This window comes from Neodiprion virginianus, chromosome 4, assembly GCF_021901495.1.
Source record: "Neodiprion virginianus isolate iyNeoVirg1 chromosome 4, iyNeoVirg1.1, whole genome shotgun sequence".
Lineage (NCBI taxonomy): Eukaryota > Metazoa > Arthropoda > Insecta > Hymenoptera > Diprionidae > Neodiprion > Neodiprion virginianus.
The window spans coordinates 36358074-36378775 of record NC_060880.1 but is presented as its reverse complement, the minus strand read 5'-3'; the positions used below and the strand labels follow the sequence as shown (position 1 = coordinate 36378775).

General features: G+C 37.8%; 4 protein-coding genes across 7 annotated transcripts; 3 read left to right on the top strand and 1 right to left on the bottom strand.

Annotated features, from left to right (window-relative positions):
• Positions 1 to 5: 5 nt before the first annotated feature.
• Positions 6 to 1389, top strand: LOC124302124 (phosphatidylinositol N-acetylglucosaminyltransferase subunit P-like). 2 transcript variants are annotated; one of them, XM_046757927.1, is made up of 3 exons: positions 6 to 155; positions 287 to 415; positions 525 to 799. In XM_046757927.1, the coding sequence occupies exons 1-3, from the start codon at positions 139 to 141 to the stop codon at positions 649 to 651; spliced, it is 273 nt and encodes a 90-aa protein (XP_046613883.1). In that variant the 5' UTR covers positions 6 to 138; the 3' UTR covers positions 652 to 799. The 2 variants fall into 2 exon arrangements, with proteins under 2 accessions (XP_046613883.1, XP_046613881.1); XM_046757925.1 differs by lacking the exon at positions 287 to 415 and having other exon boundaries at positions 37 to 155; positions 525 to 1389.
• Positions 1154 to 2608, bottom strand: LOC124302121 (prostamide/prostaglandin F synthase-like). Of its 2 annotated transcripts, none has more exons than XM_046757921.1 (4): positions 2491 to 2608; positions 2320 to 2430; positions 1870 to 2074; positions 1154 to 1788 (listed from the first exon to the last, which is right to left on the bottom strand). In XM_046757921.1, the coding sequence occupies exons 2-4, from the start codon at positions 2374 to 2376 to the stop codon at positions 1478 to 1480; spliced, it is 573 nt and encodes a 190-aa protein (XP_046613877.1). In that variant the 5' UTR covers positions 2377 to 2430; positions 2491 to 2608; the 3' UTR covers positions 1154 to 1477. The 2 variants fall into 2 exon arrangements, with proteins under 2 accessions (XP_046613877.1, XP_046613878.1); XM_046757922.1 differs by having other exon boundaries at positions 2504 to 2522.
• An 11-nt stretch (positions 2609 to 2619) lies between these two features.
• On the top strand, positions 2620 to 6619 carry LOC124302120 (methylenetetrahydrofolate reductase). 2 transcript variants are annotated; one of them, XM_046757919.1, is made up of 6 exons: positions 2620 to 2756; positions 4392 to 4827; positions 4920 to 5146; positions 5404 to 5579; positions 5748 to 6070; positions 6160 to 6619. In XM_046757919.1, the coding sequence occupies exons 2-6, from the start codon at positions 4667 to 4669 to the stop codon at positions 6209 to 6211; spliced, it is 939 nt and encodes a 312-aa protein (XP_046613875.1). In that variant the 5' UTR covers positions 2620 to 2756; positions 4392 to 4666; the 3' UTR covers positions 6212 to 6619. The 2 variants fall into 2 exon arrangements, with proteins under 2 accessions (XP_046613875.1, XP_046613876.1); XM_046757920.1 differs by lacking the exon at positions 2620 to 2756 and adding an exon at positions 3326 to 3463.
• A 612-nt stretch (positions 6620 to 7231) lies between these two features.
• LOC124302117 (probable citrate synthase 2, mitochondrial) lies at positions 7232 to 19936 on the top strand. Its single transcript, XM_046757915.1, has 4 exons — positions 7232 to 7397; positions 16806 to 16967; positions 17611 to 18534; positions 18744 to 19936. The coding sequence occupies exons 1-4, from the start codon at positions 7353 to 7355 to the stop codon at positions 19011 to 19013; spliced, it is 1401 nt and encodes a 466-aa protein (XP_046613871.1). The 5' UTR covers positions 7232 to 7352; the 3' UTR covers positions 19014 to 19936.
• Positions 19937 to 20702: the final 766 nt, after the last annotated feature.

The window sequence follows — 20702 nt, the reverse complement described above, 5'->3', positions numbered from 1 at the left end:
AATGGTCGAACGTGGAAGGCTTCGATTTGATTGGGCGACAAGTTTACGGCTGCAATTTCGTTTCGTCCTCGCGTTTCGAACTTCAAAGCAAAGGAATACGTGTTTACGGATGAAAGAATTTCACGAGCGTATTACGCGATGAACGACATTAACGTGTAAGTATCCTTTTGTGGATGTATTCGAATTGTATTCTAAGAAATTTCTTTATTATCAACGTTCTATTATCGGCACTTTATCGTCTGGTAAAAAGATTTTTCTACCATAACCTTAATATCGCAAATAACAGATCCGTTTCAGTGCCTTTTACAACGGCCCGAGAGGCAGACGTTGTTTATCAAGTATTGAGAGTTGATTCCGAGCCGAAGCGAAGCGGCGTTTCTAAGATACTGAGTTTGGACGAAACCCGCCTCAACGTGTAAGAACTCGGCTTTCCAAAGACTCTTCTACAAACTCACAAGATGAACAAATTTATGTTCAACCGTTTATCAGAAGATTTATTTTGTTTTTTTTTTCTTTGCTTTCAGGAATTTTATAGGCACAGAAGCACGCAAGGTTCGAGTAGGGCTAACCTCATTTTTTGAAAGCTTACTTCTTGTACTTGAAACACTCAAAGAGTTTGGTCCGCCTGCGCCTGAGTATACACACTATTGACTGGACATATTCCACACAATACGGCCTACATAACTATTGGTAGAAATTTGTTAAAATGCCTGAGCATACCCCAGCACCTTATACGCCCCGATCAGTCTATGGGTACGCTTTGTTTGTCGGTTCGAATATGTTATTCCTATTGTATTTGGTGTGGGCTATAGTCCCAGAAAATTTGCTCCAAGAAAAATTTGGCCTTACTTATTGGCCATTGAAATACTGGGCTGTGGCCATTCCAATTTGGGCCTTGACGGCCACTGCGCTGTTCGCGTTTCTTATTTATCCAGCGATCAATCTGCTGATGACACCAGATATAGACGACATTAGGACAATTAGAGACAAGTTCTCTCTGAATACAGCGGATAAAGTTCCTGGAGGTATTCCACCTGTGTCTGACATACCCATAACTCAGATTTGCAGGCAGCTGTACCTGAGACCTGATGGAAAAATGAAAAATGCTTGACTAGTTTTAGTTGCATGGTATTGTTCAATGCAAAGCTAGTTATGACGTTACCATGGATTTGTATTTTTATAATATTATTTTGTTTTTAAAATACAATATTGTGCGTATAAGTTTAAAACGGTTATAGAATTTCATTTTTTTGTTCATAACAACCTCTGGCCACGCTGATTATAAATTTCTTTCTTATAAATAACATTACTGCAGATCATTGCATAACAAACTGTATTGTCCCGCTAAACTAAAATATCTTTCCCCTTTCTACAAAGTTACGTAGAAGTTGAACAATTCAAAATCAACAGTTCAGCGTGCAATACAGTTGGACATGAAATGACTGATAAATTGTTTGTGTAAACGTATAGTGTTAGATCAACCAGTCTTTTCATCAATATTAGCTGGAATTGGAATTCCAAGGACTTCGAGAAACTTGGAATTTTTAACGTGCTGTGCAGGGCCATCTTGCTTGAAGGAGTAAAGCAGTTTGCCCCCTTCTTTAACAACTAGGGCCCCACCATTCTGTAATCCATCTCCTTTATAGTTTCCAGATACTTTCAATTCCCTGCCTTTATTAATAGCAGCCCTTGATTCGCCGCTAAACAGCGAAGCAATTACAGAGAAGTAATTGTAGCGCTTAAACCCAAGACCGGCATAGGTCTTCTTATCAATGTCCACGTAGAGTTCTGTGAGGAAGAGAGAAAAAGATCATCGTAATCAGTACCGGCACTTTCCACTATGGAAACTCCGGTGCGATGACTAAATACCTCCTTTGAAAAATTTCCCGTCCACAAATTCTTGGCTATCAAAGTCCTCCACCCCAACGCCAATCAATTTCACATTGTGTTCCTTGAGGAGATCTGCAATTGCGGACACCTCTTTTGCCCACACTCTGCATAGCATGCATCCCCAGCGTCTGAAGAAGACAATTACCACAGTCTGGTCCTTCCAAAGACTTTCCAGCGGAACGACCTGTTAAAATATTTGAAAGGACGAGATTTTTCAGATTTCCGTACATATCAGTTTAGTAGTAAAAGAATATTGATTCTTGATAAAAATCAAGTAACAATGAAAAGTGACGGTAATTGTGCAATTTTATATTAAGAAACGAGATAAATGATGACGTTTATTTCTGGTGGAATTGTTACGTGAATTTTATAAGAAATATTTACTTTATTACATTTCAGTCGCGTTCAACAACTAAGATAATCGCTTACCTCGCCAGTTGTAAGATTCTTTATTTTATTTTGGGATATATTTGTGAGGTCCACCATTGTTGATAATTCGCTCGTATTGACAATGTTCCGTCACGATAACTACGCGTCAAACTGAAAACAAAACGCAACGTGATATACATATATACAGAGTATAAACGCGAATATCCATACCACTGATCCATACGTATGCATGTGAACGATTATAGGGATATATAATATGTTTATCGATATTTCCTGTCGAAGAAGCGGTCGTTTTGTACCTGTGCTGTAGGTTAATTGGAAAATATCCCCACTCGATTAGTTGTTCCCAGTCACCTTGAATCGAGTCTTGCGTGCTACTATGACTTGGATATTCTTTCGAGTTTTCAAGCACTTACCTGACGATACATCCCATTAACTTCAGTCTCAGAATCCCACCACCTCTAAAAACGTCTAATGTGAGTATAAAATATGTAATTTAACCGAGTGTTCTTATAATATCACTCCAACAAGTTGACGTCTCGACTGAATATAAAAAATGTTTGTAGTTTTTCCACAATGTTCTATTCCCGCAGGGCTGCTTCTCGCGGTTTGAAATTTATTTGCTTGTAAAATTCGAATACTGATTCACCGTTATTTGATAGTTGCGCAACGCGGTGATAACACCAATTGCACTGATAAAAGCTGAAAGCCACAGGTCATAAGTCCGTTTGGTCGGTCGAGGCATGTTTCGGTTATGTTAAGCGGGTGCTTTAGTCGATTTCTATGTGTCGTATATATCTCCAAATATCGAAATCCACATAACTGGGACGCGAAAAAGTCTTAACAGTCCCATTCTATATGCAATTCTGAACAAAAACACTTCAATGCATTTTCATTTGATACAGAAACAAAGAAATGGCACGGATTCTACAAAATCGCAATAGTAAATTCGTAGAATTCATGCCATTTCTTTATTTCTTCGTCAAATGAAAATTACTTGGAGTGTTTTTGTTGAGGATTCCATACAGAATGCCTTTCGTCACGCCTGAGGTACGTGGACTTCGGTATTTACCAGGGCACCCCCTTAAAGATGAATCGACCCGACTTTCTCAATTGAAAATTAGGAAAAGAGGAACCAAAAAACCGTTTAGAAACTTCCGTAATATCATTTGCGCCAATAACGGTAAATACGAACGAAACTTTACCCCTACTACGTGATAGAAGTGAATTTCAGCAATTTGAATAAGACCTGTTAAATAAAATATCATCAGTTTGGGAAAAGGTTTTATAATCAGAGCGTTCATAATGCTGTTATAATCAGTCTTTATCGAATGCTTTAAGTGTCTTCCACTTTACCTAATATCACGATTCCTTAGTTTTCATGCCGTTTCTTCTTTTTTGCGTAAAACCGGAATGTATTAGTGTGTTTTTGTTCAGAATTTGTAGAATTCTTGTAGAATTCGACCGTTATATCCTTTTTAGTGTTGCAATGCATAGCCTTTGATAATAGCCAAAACAAGACATTTAACGCAATCGGTAAGAAGTGACTATAATATCCCCTCAAACTCTGGTGTTTTATCCGTGTGTAATGTTTTTGGCCGCAGTAGAGATGTTTCATTCTTGTTCACTATCCTTGGGGCAAGCATAAAATATCGCTCAAGATTTTTCGAGTAATTTTTTTTATCCTTTTTTCTAACTTTTGATCCAGCCGGACTTTGCTTCGATAATTTTCCGTAATATGGGGCATAAAAAGGGAAGCCGGCCTTCCAGTTGCCGCGATTATATCAAGTTACGCAATTAGGTAGTATAGTATAGAGATCAGTGAGAAAACTGTATCGAAAGTTCGTCAAAGTCAAGGACACGTCGTATATTTAAATTTTAGTTTTCTCACGAGCATTAGTCACGGTTGCAATGAAACGCCTTGAGCCGTCTTGCGATACGAATGCGATAAATAATTTTTTGTGATCATGTTGCGTCTGCGCAGGGATGAAAACGTGAATGTAAGCGCTCGTCGGAAACATGCTTTGCGCGAATATTCTTCTATATAACAGGGCTTATTCATAGTGTCATTGATAAACGTGAATCCTTTCACCTTACTGTGCATTTTTCAGGAAACAGCTATGGACGGGGCTTGCATAGCACGTGAAATCTTACCCAAGTCTAAGAGAGGAGGAAAATTACATTCACGACATTGTTCGCCGCAACATGGCCCGGGTCAATTATTACGTAAAATTGGTTCGCCTCTCTTATCTACAGATGTAAAACGAGTACGTAAAACTAGAGCCACGCCTTAACCGAAAACAACATTCGACGATTCTTCGAGTGACCACGTTTCTCATGGATCTAGCAGTTTAGCAGTTCAGTATGTGGTTACAGTCTGTCGAACATGCCTGCAAATCCAAGTGCAGGCCACTCTCGAAACGTATTCAGAGGTAAAAATAATGTGGAGTTATCGGTTACGTTAGCGGAGAAAAGCTCAAGCAACGAAAGGTTTTGTAGCTTTGAACTTATCTTACATCCAGATGGGAGGGAGGAGACTTACCAGCAGTAAGTATAACGTTATTACACATGAGTCATGCTGGGTGTTCAAAAATAATGATAATAAAATAATGATTTGACACGTCTTACTATCCTTTTAGACTGTTCTCGGTATTGGATCAATGCAATCCATTATTTTATTCAATCACCTGGCACAACGTGGACAATGTATCAGTAGAAAATCATCCCTCGCTGAAGTTGTTTGAAAAATGTTCAAACATCACATTGCTTCATTTGACGGCAAAAGGATCGACTCGTGGAACTGTGATGCACGTATTAAATCGCGCACTTACAGTTGGAAAAACAAATATATTCGCTTTGCAAGGAGGTCAGACTTGATAAATTGTATTTAATTATACTAGTTATGAGTAATTGTTCTCCGTTTGACTCTTATCAGTGGAATGTAGATCATTTTAATACATTTATGTATATATCCCTTACATTTTACAATACATGTCACAAAGTAGTGATTATCTTACATCGCTCTTCTTGAAGAATATTTTCCAAGCTTTGCAACAAATTATCCTAATTACGTATTGTTAAAATAATTTAAGTCTGATCTTACTGTGTTTTAATTTATTTTAGATTATGATAAACTTGGTGTTGAATCAACTGCTACAGATTTTTCATACGCTGTTGACCTGGTGAAATTCATACGTGCTGAATTTGGTTCAAAGTTCTCAATATGTGTAGCAGGATATCCAGATATGCATCCAAAGTCTCCTTCAAAAGAATCTGACCTCTTTTACTTGAAAGAAAAAGTAGGCACAAATATCTATACATGGCATTAAGTAATTGCTAAAAATTACAAAAAAATTGGAGTTCTTGGGCGAATGCGTTCCAAAGTCCTAGTGAAGCACATTTGTGGTTTATTTAGACAATCAAGTAAATTAAGGTGCATCCAAGTTTTAAGCTGAAAATAATTTTAGGTCAATGCCGGGGCAGATTTCATTATAACTCAAATCATTTTTGAATCACAAGTATTCATCAAGTTTGTGAAAGATTGTAGACGCATAGGAATCAGCATTCCGATAATTCCAGGAGTATTTCTAATTCCGGATTCCAAATCATTGCACAATGTTTCCAAAAATTGCGATGCCAAAATACCTGATAATTTACTACAAGATTTGGAGTTAATCAAAGATGATGACGCAGCTGTACAAGAATATGGAATGAAATTGTCAACCAGAGTTGTCAAGGAAATATTCCAAAGTGGCACAGCCGTTGGGATTCACGTATTTACTTTAAACAGGTAAGTTTTAATCCATCTAAGTTGAAAATATGAAATTTAACTCACATGTGAAATCGGAATTTCGAATACTTTTCATTCATGATTTGCAGACCGAAGTTGGCCTTGGAATTTTGTAAACGCCTTAGATTCTGCAGGGTATGAAAATTGTGGAAAAATGTCGAATTACTACATCATACGAAATTCGTTGAGTTGCTGAAGCTTGACCAAGGGTCCATTATGCTGATCATTACAAAAATTTTCCTACCATAGGTTTAAGCGGAAATTTTACTTGAAGAGTGCAAATGTTATATCCATGAAATTGTCAATGTTAAAAATGGCACTCATGAAACTAATTTCACACTGTACATACTTTTATACAGAATTTTATTTTACTCTATATGTATTCATACGTATATTTATTATTTTCATATAGCTCTGCAATTACATTTGAAAATCGTTGTTGCTCATGTATCGCGTTACTCACTGGATTTAGTTCGATTAATTACTACGACCAAATTTGTAAATCAAATAAAAATATGCTAGTGTTGGAACAATTCCTGTCTCAATTTCTTATATCGGAGTAGAAATAGCGCTTATTTTTGAGAGTATGTAAAGTTGACAATGCCAATAATTGCTAAATAAGTGAGAAACCTAAAAAATATGTTTTTTTTTTTACTAATAAATTACGTTCGATGCAAAGTGATTGGGACTCTGTAATCGACGCAAACGTGGAATCCTTTGAATCGACCCTCAGGTCCACCAGCCACAAATCGAAATGAGTGGCATTGGGATTGTCACTTTGCAGTGCGTCATCTGGTGGACAAAATAAAACTAATGCACCCAGGTTGACAGCTGACCGTTGACCATATTTTTTGGCGTATTGATGGCAGAATAGGTACATAATTGATAACATTTCATCGATGTATGTAACACGACTGACGTGAAACCCCAAAAATTACGGTTTGCCTCCATTAAAATAAAAAACTTGGGTTATGTGGGGATAAAATGGCGCCGACAACCAGGCTCTGACGTCATTAGGACGTTTTCCAATACCGGATGTGTCGTGTGAACGCGAGTGACGCGCCGCCGATCGCCTAGACGCGAATACAGACGTAGCCGTGGACGTAGCGTTTCGCAGATGCGCATTGGCCGAGTGCGCATCGCACTTGCCTGACCTTCTGCAGGCGCGCGTCGTGTCCAATGTCCCTCCTCGAGGCGGTTGAGTTGGGCGCCAGACCTCCGAGCAGTCGGCCAGATACGTGAGCATAGTGAAACCGGACTTAACCCTCCCCTGATCGAGACGATGGCACTTTTTCGTTTTTCCGCCAAACGATGCCTCGAGGCGCAGGTGAGTTAGAGTTGGTCATACCGCATTCTGCGTCGTTATTATGCCGTAAAACGTATATCGTAACATTTGAATTCCTCTGATATTCGATTCTTCCGGTTCGAAATTCGAACGAGATATCGATGCCGCGATATTCTTTATCTCATGTTCACCGCGTACCGTTCAATAACGGGTGCTGTTTTTTCGGCTGGTGAAACACCGACTTGTAATAATTCACGATAGTAATAACGTAGTCATCGCCTGTTGAAAGGACTCTGCGTCACTCCAAGGATCGCATCGGCGTTTACACGCCTCCTCGTAATCTTACGAATCTAGTTATCAATGCGGTAAAGGCGGTAGCTTTATCGACCGTTTCACTCTCGACATTTACCTTATAAAATTACCACCTCTTGACACGAGTCAAAATTGACCTTGCTCGATCACAAATTTTACATGCCACCGACGAATTTGCCCCTTCTTCCTCGCCCTCCCCTCTTCCTTTTCGTTCTCATCGATCGCGCCATCTTTACACACGTTAGAAGAATTAAGTAATGTAATATTATGTATATTTATTCTCATGGAATAGAAAAAAAAAACCCTGGATGTTAGTTTCCAGAAAATCGTTTCGGAACTTGCTTTTCATCTTCGCATTTATCGATTATTCTGCTTTCGCATTCTAATTTTTCCAATAATTTACGATACATACGTTTCTTTTATTTACCGCCCTTTCGTTCTCAATCGTCGTCTTATTTTTGTCGATATTTTTCTTCACCGTTGTCCCTCCCGGCGAGTTATGCACTATTTTGCAAGATGTGCTAATTTTAGCCAGGTCTGCGACAAAAAAACTGCTCCACTTACAGCGTCGATTATATACGTATGCGTACGCGCATCCATTGATGTTTGTATATGCGCCGCAAATCGTTTATCGAAGTTCGATCCGTTTTCTGATATACTTCCGCTGTTTCTCAGGTTCTCATTGTCATTTAAAAATCACGTTTACGATGTCGTATATGTATATACATATATATTAAAGTGTACCCTTCTTCCCTCTGTTTCTTCGCTTTTTTTTCACAATCGATCCCATAAATTCCTTCTGTCACTTCCTCTTGCCCATCACCCGCGCAACGTTCTCTAATCTTTTCTTTCTTCGGCCGTTTTTTCTCTCTTCGTTTGTACGCACCTATCGTAACCTTATTATTCTCTTAAACGCCGCATGTACTCTTCAACCGCAAGAATAATTGCCGATAAAATCGATGCAAACTTCAATATTGTTCATTTGGATTTTTTTTTTTCATACATATACATATATATCCCTTGTGTTGTCTTTTAAATGCTCTCAGATCGCCATACGTCTATATAAAAGCGTTCGACATAACAAAATATGTGTTACGTAACTTACACGTATGTATGTACATACCTACAGGCTTATACCTGACGTATTATGAAACGACGTGCGTCACTTGGATTTTTATCTCACGTGTGTATTCGCTATGGCAAATTTTTCTTCATCTTTTCTGGCCACCGGGCCTTTTTCGTTTCAATATATATATATATTTTTTTTTTTTATTTTCCGCTTCTACGATATATTATACATATACACCAGCATTTAAATTATTCACATCAAAGTTCCATTTGTTTTGCGGTAAATGTACCGTAATCGATCCCGTATAATATGCGGCGTGATGCACAGGAATGTTATTTTTGCAAAATAGATAACACGGTATATATTACCTATGTACGTCGTATTTACTAAGGCTTGACTCTTTTATATCACGAGGCTTATTTTTCGATTATTCCCACACGTATAACAGGATCCTCGCAGTTTTATCAATGCACACACCTATATGGTGTATATATAATATAAATACCTCACAGAAGCTCGTTGAACTCCAGCCCATGTATCTCGAGCCGTGTAATAAATGAGTCTATAATTATAAGCTCACAGTTGAACACGATAAAAACTACATTCTTCTTCGAAGATATCGAATATATTATAGTTATAATCTATTTTTGAAACGGTTTTTTCTCCCTCTTCGTTCCCCTCAACGATTTTGAGGTAGAAACTGAACGAATTGTGGGTCAAGCCCCCCTCGGTTAGACATTTTGTCGAACAGTCGACCCAGTGAGAAAGACGAGGACGGCGATACTGGCTGGGAAAGGAGGTTTCTCGAGCTCTAGCTGCGACGGTCAGGACTCAAGAAAGTACCGTGAGGTTCCATCGGTAAAAAATATGCCTCGTAATAAATAAGAAGAAGCCGAGAGCATCCCGATGGACAAAGGGTGCGGAGCTACGCCCGGACAGAATACTTTTGCTCTTGGAGTTTTATTTATTTTTTTTTCTCATTGGAGGGTTTTTGGGGGCTGGAACCTCATGAGATACATCGTGGACCTTTTGAACGGGTATTAGGTCTGCTGCACGTTTCAGTAATTCACTACCCAAGCAAGATTACAGGATCTTTCAACCGTAATATCTTATAACGTTGAAGTTAGTAACGTTACCGTAATTTTGGAACTGGATGAAACTCGGTGAACCGTGATAAAACGGAAAAAACCGTAAAAAATAAAACGGTTATTTTTTTCCAGTGTTTCGTTACGATAACGTTACGTGTCGGTACATGGTATACATGATAAACATTCGGAATCCGAGAATTTCATTGACGAGTTCGAATAATCACGTATACCAGCCACTTCCGGTCAGCTGATAAACGAGATATAACAGGGAGAGTATCAGACCTTTTACGGATTATACGGATTTTGCTGAAATTTCTAGGGGTTTTTGCTTGTCCCAATATATATAGAGGTTCTGATGTGTAGTTTCATCCGTCGGGCCTTTCTTCGCTCAATTTATCAAAAGAGAAAGTTGTCAACAATTCGCTGTCCTTCGTTTAAACTTCAGTAAATACATGGCTCTGAAATCATAATATATAGGTATCTCTTTACATTTGAACCTACAAGAGCTCTTTATCGAAATTGAAATAGAGGACAAAGATAATTAATATTTCAGGCAAAAATAGTAAAAAGGTTTCGTTACGCTATATTACGCTATTTCTCTCGTCAAAATACTGATTTAATCTTATACACTTCGCAAGATCTATATTCTGGACCAAAGAAACACCCATAAAAACTTCAGCAGAATTCGTGATCCGGGAGTTTGACTCTCACTTTGTAAGTGTCGGACACGAATTCTTACGGCTATGTCGATAAGGCGATAGCAAATTCAAGTCCGATTATAATCAATGTACATTTTACGTGTACCTAGTTGAGTTTGAATTTAACGAGGTCCGGGTTATAATATGCCTGTGGATTGTACGTACATCGCGTTGTAAGTTCGTCGATGACCTTGATTAAATGTATGATTTTTTTTCGCGCTAATTCTGGCCAATTATCGAAACACAATTTTTCGTAAGGTATTCATGTTATACGATAAATTCGTTCATAGAGACAATGTGCGAGCTGACGACGCGATCTTGCTGCTAAATCTCCACAGGGCATTGTTTAACGGGCCGGGAAAAAAATTTTGGCAGGGTGGTGAATTTTTCTATGCCGACCTCTAAACGTCCCACGATAAACGCATTATCTAACGTCGTCTTCTTCCTATCATAGTAGCATGGTAACTATTTTCGTGGGTTTTTTTTTTTTTTTTGTTTCTTTCTTTTTTTTTCCTTACCTACGTTTCAACAACCCGTGAGTTATTTTCAGCCTTACCTGACCTAGGTGTTAACGCATTCGGTCGTTAATCCGTCGGACATTTTACCCGCCATTATATAATTATGTATGCGCGGTATAGGATGTTCGATTCAAAGAATTTCTCACGTTTTTCAATCTAGTGTAAATTTGCGCGACGATTACACCGCGTATGATATTTCTACGGGATTAGAATGAACTTTTAAAACGACAGACGCGATAAACAAGAAAGCAATTATTTACAGAAAACCGATCAAAGTTTACTACCCAAAGTATAACATATACATGGGTTTCCAGCTTCGTAAAGCCACGTTACGCATCGTCATTTATGTACAAATATTCGAATAGCCATGAGCCGTATGTTATACGCACACATTACGTAACGGCCGATCACCCACACCGAGTTCCACGAGGAATTTATTATTGTAAAAACTTGGAGTGGCCCCGGTGGGTGTGTCGTGATAATTTTTTACTCGCCGTTATAATTGATACAAGATTTTCGCATTTACGTATACTAAACGTAACACTTATAGTAGTATAGTACACACGGATCCAGACGTCGACTCGGGGATGAATTTAATTTACAAATTTGCCATACTGCAATTCGATGCTCGATGCTGATTCGCGCGTGTTCAGTATCACCAGCAGAGTGCTTTCCGACCTTTACGTAACATTTAATATCTGCACGAATGATCGAACGTGTAAAAGAATACGTATAATACGATATGATTGCGCGTGTGTGAAAAGTTATTATCGCGGCACTGAAAACGTCTTCGAGTCGTCGACGTCGTCAATCAATTAAATACTCTATTCATCACACGTGTCTCCGAGATCGCGAGACCGATTTGAAGATAGTGGAAATCTCACGATTTTAACATCGTCCAAGGTTAATGTCACGCGGTATTTAATTCCCATCCACGTTACGGCGCCTGTATAATTTCGCATACGTATAAAAATCGTTTACATCCGATTTCATCAGCGATTATCACGCGAATTAAAAAATCGGATTTTTACCATCATCGCACGACGAGTTATTACATATACCTGTACAGTATCAAAAATTTGAGAAAATCTTATTTCGTCAACGATGTGCGATTGAATTTATCCTGTAACGAAACGTGATTTCAATCAAAATAAAACACAGCTGGCCCAGCCAGGATTAGTTAACTGATTTCTTTAAGAGCAGGTATCTCAGCGGACTTTCGTTTCTTAGGTAATCAAGATCGATCTACGCACGTAATAATTTAAGTATCGGAACACAAGGAGTCAGTTTTATTAAAAGAAGTCAATGAACACGACACCGCGATGGTAATGTTTTATTTCGTTCCTCGGAGGAAAACTACTTCACTCAAATTGCATGATCATCACCGTTTAGTTCAATTTCTTTTTCTAACAGGCTTCTGCAGTACCGTTTAGGGTATTTCGGCGTCAATTGAGTTTAATACCGAATGAGACGCGAGGCTAGCGTACTACCGAGATGAGATCATTGCGGTATAACTTGACCTGCAGAAATCCGCGTGATGTCGCGAAATATTCCTTGTATCATACCGATCAGATCAACGTACACACACACATATATATATATACATGTTGAATACACATTGAACTGGCGGCTCCATCGAATGGCCGCGATATTTCGGCCTATAATTACGATAATCATATTCGCGCATCGTAAACATCTCTGCACATCTTCCGCTGTTTATATTTGGATCGAAGAAGCTTTTTCCATCGTGTTTACTTCCCTTAGCCTTCTCCCCACTCTCTCATCTTTTCCCGACGTATCTGCATTTTCGAGTTCCAAATACGAAACTCGAAACACGGTTTAACCCTATGAGTCATACATTACTTTGCGGAATCAACTTTTATATCGAGTATGGTTTTTGGAGTCGCCGATCAGGAATCTGAAATCAGATCTAAAAAATTCAAGTTGGCCAATCCAATATGGTGAACGAAAATGTCGAATTCAATCAAATCCGGGTATACCTCTTGTTACGTATTTTTCAACACCCTGGACGACTTTTCACCCACTTTTCAGGTAATTCGTGGTGAAATCAGTATTTTATCTTTTTGGCGCACTTGAACGTTGCTTATTGAAATCATAAAGCTGTAATTGAGCCATTGCGAATACCGGTGATAATGTCTGTATTTAAGAAGTGTGTGTGTGTGTGTGTGTGTGTTTTGCGATGACGTCCGACGCCTTGAAACCAGATCACGTTCAACCACATTTTCCGCGTGATTTAAAGGCGTGTATAATAAGTTTGTTCATATACGTGTACGCATGACAAATGGGCAGGTATATATGTGTAGTATGCTCGTGCGTACATTTACGTAAATTTCCACTTCTATTCACACACACACACACACATGCACAACACATGTACACGTTACGGCAACCTCGACATTTGGCCAACCGGTTCGCCATTCTCGCACGGGTAAAAACATGCCGAAAGTTTATCCTTTTCTTTTTCCTTTTTCTGTCGCCACCTCCCGCTTTATTTTTCACTCATAGACCGACACAACTTTTTCTTATTTGTACTCGAGGGTGTACTAATACGATATCCAGATAACGAAAGTGATTTACCGTTATGCAAAATTTTAATGAGCTGAGAGTTTCTCAGCGTGAATTACGTAACATTCTGCTGCAAGGAATAATGTTTGTCCGCGGTATTCCCAATTTTAGCTGTGATACGGTCTTCTTTTCGTTTTTTTTTTTTATGCTCTCTTTGTTTTTTTTTTTTTTTGTATTTTCCATAAAAAGTGGTCTAGACGATATGAAACTATTCGTAACGATAATAACTAATAAAAAAAATTATCGTATCATATTGTGTATATATGTATTGTACAATGGTACATTTTATCTACGTGTTATCAATAATAATACGTCGATCAAACTTTACACTTTCGTCTAGACGTTTTAATTTATTGATTTTTACCCCCCACGCTATATGTTATATCACAAATTACACAACAAAGTATACCTTGTTAAATATTCGTGTTTTCATTACGTTTACGCGTACAATATCGGGCTTGTGCGTACATTGATAATGAACTTTGATCACGTTATATACGGTTACAAAGCTTTTTTCAAGTTTCGTTGAACTCCGATTCAGTGTCCAGGTGATTGATGCATCGCCCTGGCGTAGCTAGGTGTATAAAAAAATGAATGAGGCTGAAGCCAGTAACGTTATTGTAATACGATTCACGTTTTGGTAAAATCGTTACTTAAATCAATCGTAGAAATGTCTGAAATGCAGTAAATCATAATATGTAATTGGCGAAACGTATTAATATTTTGAAAACTGGATCAACTTCAAAGTCACTATAAAATTGCAGAATATAAATCCCTCCTCTCAATGTTTCGCTTATACGTTAACGTTACCAACTTCAACCTCATTTCAACGACGCTCTACCTGCGGTCTTTGAATCTCTGCAAAATCCTGCGCTATTGATCGACACACGTATACAAATATACAGATACCAAATACTCGTATGATAACGACAAATTGCAATCGTGCAATTACATCGCAGTGTTATGTATCACCTGACGTCTAGTTTTACAAAGGAATTTATCAACGCAATATCTCTGATTGCATGGATCGTTCGGTTAGATGAGGAAAGAAGTACACGTATAGGTGGGTATTATATGCGCTCAGCTATCGCTATAAATCGCGTAAAACCGCACCTCTTGTTCTCTCGCCGACTCTGCTTATACGCCGTATTATACTTGGATGAAGTTTAAGCAGCGTGTAATGTCGGCCGATCGATTGGGCGAGAAGTTGACCGAGTGACCAAATAACGCCAAGTTTTCAAACACCAATTATATACGTATAAATGCGTATACGCAGGTTTTGAAATCGTCTGGGCAATCGATTTAATTGTGATATAAGAGCGCAGCCTGTACAGCTCGAGTTGTGAGTTCGATGTCATGTGCCTCTGCTTATTATTAGACATCTTCTGGCCGAGATCCCATTTCACGGTAGGTGAATCCGGTGCATTATACTGTGCTCGGATCAGATTTTATAATGCAATTAGTTCTCGATCGATTTATCACATATCGAATTTAACGGTTATTAATCTACGTTTGTCATACATCGATTTACCTTGGGTTTTGATTTTTTGTTCGATTCGTCTCTTTATTTTACACAGTAATCACTTTTAAACACTCGGAATGAACAATACCGTTGGATATAAAAATTTAAATACGAAATAAAATATTCACGTACATAATTATCGATGACTCCTGTAATATGACAACATGATCCCCTGATCAGTTAAGTAACAGGAACAGCTGTCGAGAAATATGTTATTATTATTATCATAGTATTCACGCTGCAATATGATCAAGCAAAGAACCTCAGTTGCCGATTAAGAGAGGAAAAAGAAAGTAATAATATTCCGACGCTCAAAAACGAAAAAAGTCACTACATATGTCGCACATTCGATTATATTACAAACCGGATGCTATGTGCTTACGTCGTTTCCCCGACAACGTATTATAACACACTATGATCTCTTTACACTATGGACTTGGCCCAGAGAGTCGACTGTTAAGAATTTATCACACTTTTCTTATCGCACTGTCCAACAGTCGTGAATAATTTGATTCGTTCAAGATCAGGATAATTCACATATTGAGGTACAACAGAATGTTTGGTCGTAATTTATCACATCACATTCTTTTGTAATTATTTGTAATTATTTGTAGTTACTCTCGGTTACTCGTCGAATGATTAAGACTAAAAGAACAATCTGGATTATTAACTTATGTACGTTATTAAACACAGTTTCATCATACCTTTCTTGGCTTTTGTACCGAATGCTTACATTGTGCGTCACTGTAAAAAAAAAAAAAAAAACTGAACCTATGTATAGATTAGCGGTGATCTCAATTTCACTTTTCGGTCACAAATTGATCACAATATGCGGCATGTAATCATCAGAATTTTAGAGTGGATACGTTTTGAGCAAAGCTTCGACTTGCTTATAAGTTCGAAGAATTTTTGTAAGATGTATATAAAAAGATTTCACGTATTTCCATACAACCTTCGATGTAAAAAAACTACCGTAATTGAGTACTAGAGGACACGTACGTATGTACAATACTTCGATTTATACAAAGCGTTTTCACAATATTGTCCCGGTTACATTCTTCATCATCACGCACATCTTCGTAATCCGACCTTCAAACTTTTTTCTTCCAAGGTCCAGAGTCTCTCGATGCTCAATATAACCGAGTTAAATATAGAAGAGGTGATTATGTATTATATTCCGTAACTATTTCGACAGAGACCAACTCAAAGAGGCTTGTTTTATTGTTTTAATTTTCAAAATTAACGCTCCGCGTTTTCTCTTGCATGCAGTGCGTGATCGACATTTCTCATAACGTGGCTGCATTTTTATGGTGTTTATCTTCAACGATTATAGTGTAGTATAAAATGCCGCGACACATGAATTAATATTTTATTATGTAATGCCAGGGATTTAATCTCGTTAAATGAATGCACACTTCATTATTAAATTGTCAGACGATATCGAAGAGAAATCACATCCACGTTCGATAAAGATTATCAGACTTTTTCTGATGGATTGAGAATATTGAAACTTATCCAAACATTTCCGTCATACCATTTTTACGATAAAAGTCGCTCATTTTCAACACTAATTTAAGATTTTCGCAATTGATTCTACAATTTGTTCAGTAATTAATTTTTGCTATTTCTCATTGTTCGATATTTTTTCATTTTACAGAAAATAGGATCGACCGCAACCAATGTTTTGAGACCACTGTCCGATGCATCGACGGACCTCAAGAAGGTCTTATCTGAGAAAATACCCAAGGAACAAGAACGCGTCAAGGCTTTCCGTAAAAGTCATGGCTCTGTCAAAGTTGGGGAAGTCACCGTGGATATGGTAAATCCTTCTTTTTTCACTTTTTCATCACATTTTTATGCATAAAATAAAAAACATTGCACTATTGATGCGTAAAACAGTTCTGTCTTGAGACTATAACGGAATGTACTAGTGGGGAAAAAAATTGTAAGACCTGTTCTAGTCATCGATGATAACTTTTGATTCTTTTAATCAGTACGTGGTAACTGTTATCTTTTTTAATTTCCATTACATACTTATAACTGTTATATCTTGCCCAATATATGTATGAAGTTCCATTGAAGCATTGACATATGATTTTAATTTGACCCGTAAAATTGATGAAACGGCATGGTCTAACCAATTATTCTTTTAGTCATATTCCACGAGTTGATAACTAGTCGCGTGACATGACTGCTAGACTACGTTTTTCATGCATGTTGCGAATGTGACCGAGATAAGATTATAAAAATGCGAGTCGCGTGTTCTTTTGCTCTTAATTTTTTTGTCTCATTTATCCATCCGCTAGTAGCTCGACAGAATCCGTTCACTCTTTACGGGAACTTCAGTCGTAGATCCATATCCAAATGTAAATGGAAATTTGTTTCTGTGACATCAACCGATTGCTTTACTGTCATAATTTCTTGCATGTTCTTAACAGCTCTGTTTTTTCACATAATTGCAGATGTACGGGGGAATGCGGGGAATCAAAGGTTTGGTCTGGGAGCCTTCGGTGCTGGATGCTGACGAGGGAATCAGATTCCGTGGTAAATCTATTCCCGAATGTCAGAAGGTCCTCCCAAAAGCTGCCGGAGGTGCTGAACCGCTACCTGAGGGTCTGTTCTGGCTCCTAATCACCGGTGACGTTCCAACCGATGCTCAAGTTAAGGCTGTGTCCCAGGAATGGGCAGCGAGGAGCGCCATTCCAAGCCATGTCACCAAAATGCTCAACGATTTCCCAAAATCGTTGCACCCGATGACCCAGTTTTCCGCAGCTATTACTGCATTGAACAGCGAGAGCGTATTTGTCAAAGCTTATTCTAGCGGGGTACATAAGTCAAAGTACTGGGATGCCGTTTACGAAGATACTATGAACCTTATTGCCAAGTTACCTGTTGTCGCAGCTACTATATACAGAAATACTTATCAAAATGGCAAGGGGCTTGGCTCAGTTGACGCAAACAAGGATTGGTCGTGGAACTTTTCAAGCATGCTTGGATATGACAACCCCCAGTTTGTAGAGCTCATGCGTCTCTACCTTACCATCCATTCCGACCACGAGGGAGGCAACGTATCTGCCCACACCACCCATTTGGTTGGATCGGCTTTATCAGATCCATACTTGTCATTCGCCGCAGGAATGAACGGCTTGGCCGGTCCTCTGCATGGTCTTGCAAACCAGGAAGTATTAGTTTGGTTACAAAAACTTCGCTCTCAGGTCGGCGATAGTCCGAGCGATGAAAAACTAAAGGACTTCATATGGAATACGTTGAAGAGTGGACAAGTTGTTCCTGGTTATGGACATGCTGTTCTTAGAAAGACTGATCCGCGGTACACATGTCAAAGAGAATTCGCCTTGAAACACTTACCTGATGACAGTCTGTTCAAGGTAAGAAAACGTCATGTTTTATTTGCTTGTGAAATATTTATCTTCCCACTTACCAGTCTGCAATAAAGTAATAAAATCATAACAGAACCTTGACAGATAAATAGTTTACATGAAAAAAAAAGAACTAATAAAAGTTTTTATACTCTTATCTGTAAATAAAAATAATGCAGAAAAGCTGATGATTAATTATGAACAATTCATTTTTCTAGCTGGTGTCTCAAGTGTACAAGGTGGTTCCCCCCATTCTATTGGAGACTGGCAAGGTGAAGAACCCGTGGCCGAATGTAGATGCCCACTCCGGAGTCCTTCTTCAGTACTACGGGCTTAAGGAAATGAATTATTATACAGTTCTGTTTGGTGTATCCAGAGCACTGGGAGTTCTCGCAGCGCTGGTGTGGGATAGGGCTCTTGGTTTGCCAATTGAGAGACCGAAATCTCTCAGTACCGATCTTTTGATGAAGTCGGTGAAAGCTGCTTAAAAGATCTACGAATCCCACATGTGAAGTTCAATATCCTTACGCTACATAGGATTCAACATCACATGCTCATTACCAAGTTTTATTATAGACCAACTTTACGACGCTTGGTTTATTTTTTATGTATCTGATGTGAACCGAAAAACTACCACGGATATCTAATGAGCTCGGTTTTAACGTATTTTGATACTGATATGAGCATGAAAATTCGAACGCATTGCCAAACTCTAGCAAAGATCAGTTTAAACATAAATATTGACAAATAATTATGTTATCATAGCAATCATATGTTATTAGTTATTACCAATTAGGGAAACGTTGATAATAATATCGATAATAATAATAATAATAATAGTTCATTGGAGAAAATTGTAGTAGTAGGTATTAGTTATTGAAAATAGCGGAATATATTGTAGAAGTAGAATGTCACGCGTGTTGACATAAAATCTATGCCATTCGATTTTTATCTCGAAATATCGGAGAAAAGAGAATTTCTTGAATTCTTATCAATCATTTTCAAACATAAATCGGATGTATTATGTATTTATATTCGTCCAAGTACTTCAGACAATGTGTTCATGGCATCAGTTACGTGCATATTATATGTATGTTCGTTATTTTAACAATAAGCCTAAATATAATATTTATGGGCTGGTCTTAAGCAAGAGTCGAATTTTATGAGTTATTAAATCGAAGAATCAGTATCTATGTAATGAGACAATTTGCAATGGTGAAATATTATTCTCTGGCTCGTGGCATAGCATTTGAGACGTAGCAGTAGGTATTACAGTAAGATGCAACAATGTGTAAATTAAGGATGCGTCGAGTGGTAGATCCACTGTCGTATGAGTGAATGTGTGCGTGCGATACATTATTTATAGTAAAAGGAAAGAAATAAAAAAATAAATAGAACTTTTGAAACCTTATCCAATAATACCTGCGTATTTGCAAAGCCCTCTCTTTTCCGAAAATCCGTATTATATGAAGATTAGCGGCAGAATCAAAATACCCAATACTTTCTTTTATTTTCTAATTTGCCACTTGTTCGAACAGATATAAGACTAAGCGGGTAAAAACAAGTAGAATAATAGCGAATGCTGAACATAGTTTGAATAAAAATTTATCAATAATGCTAGAATTGATTTTTCAATTTTTTCCTCAATACGAATTAAGGTTTACTTAGTAAAGCATATTTTTTGCAATTGGTTTTTATTGTATGGAATTGGAGCAAATATTTTTATTGCGAAATTTTATTAGTGAGACCTGTTTGCGTAATTTCTACAATGTGTGTTCACTCTTTTCGAAACAATTCAGGTGAGATAGTGAACTGAAACGACAGTTGTGAAGAGTTAATTGTAACGTATATCACATAATTGTTTTATTTTAAAAATTTGATCCACAAATTAATTAACATTTGTACACAGTTTGCATAATCATTTATTTAATTCGTGAGTGGTTATCTGAGTCAAGAGTATATTGTATCTTTTAAAAACTTTTAACTACCGTAATTTTTAGATTCCTTAATATTCAGTTTAAAAAGTGCATCTATGCTAGATGTGTACGATGAGAACTTGTAGCTGTATAGAAACAACATTTGATACTTCAGCATACACTTAGGGTTGAAAAATCAGTTTCACTGCTGGTTTATTTACCTAGTTCGTCATCTTGCGAGCTTAACGTTCTAAAAGAAAA

Bases quoted from the DNA above. Each gene is read 5' to 3' on its own strand.
- LOC124302117 (XM_046757915.1), top strand. From the start codon at position 7,353: ATGGCACTTTTTCGTTTTTCCGCCAAACGATGCCTCGAGGCGCAG. The intron at 16,968-17,610 runs GTAAATCCTTCT...ACATAATTGCAG, and splicing joins GGGAAGTCACCGTGGATATG to ATGTACGGGGGAATGCGGGG. The intron at 18,535-18,743 runs GTAAGAAAACGT...TCATTTTTCTAG, and splicing joins CTGATGACAGTCTGTTCAAG to CTGGTGTCTCAAGTGTACAA.
- LOC124302120 (XM_046757919.1), top strand. From the start codon at position 4,667: ATGCCTGCAAATCCAAGTGCAGGCCACTCTCGAAACGTATTCAGAGGT. The intron at 4,828-4,919 runs GTAAGTATAACG...CTATCCTTTTAG, and splicing joins AGGGAGGAGACTTACCAGCA to ACTGTTCTCGGTATTGGATC. The intron at 5,580-5,747 runs GTAGGCACAAAT...AAATAATTTTAG, and splicing joins TCTTTTACTTGAAAGAAAAA to GTCAATGCCGGGGCAGATTT.
- LOC124302121 (XM_046757921.1), bottom strand. From the start codon at position 2,376: ATGGTGGACCTCACAAATATATCCCAAAATAAAATAAAGAATCTTACA. The intron at 2,075-2,319 runs GTAAGCGATTAT...ATATTTTAACAG, and splicing joins AGAATCTTACAACTGGCGAG to GTCGTTCCGCTGGAAAGTCT. The intron at 1,789-1,869 runs GTATTTAGTCAT...TCTTCCTCACAG, and splicing joins CGGGAAATTTTTCAAAGGAG to AACTCTACGTGGACATTGAT.
- LOC124302124 (XM_046757925.1), top strand. From the start codon at position 707: ATGCCTGAGCATACCCCAGCACCTTATACGCCCCGATCAGTCTATGGG.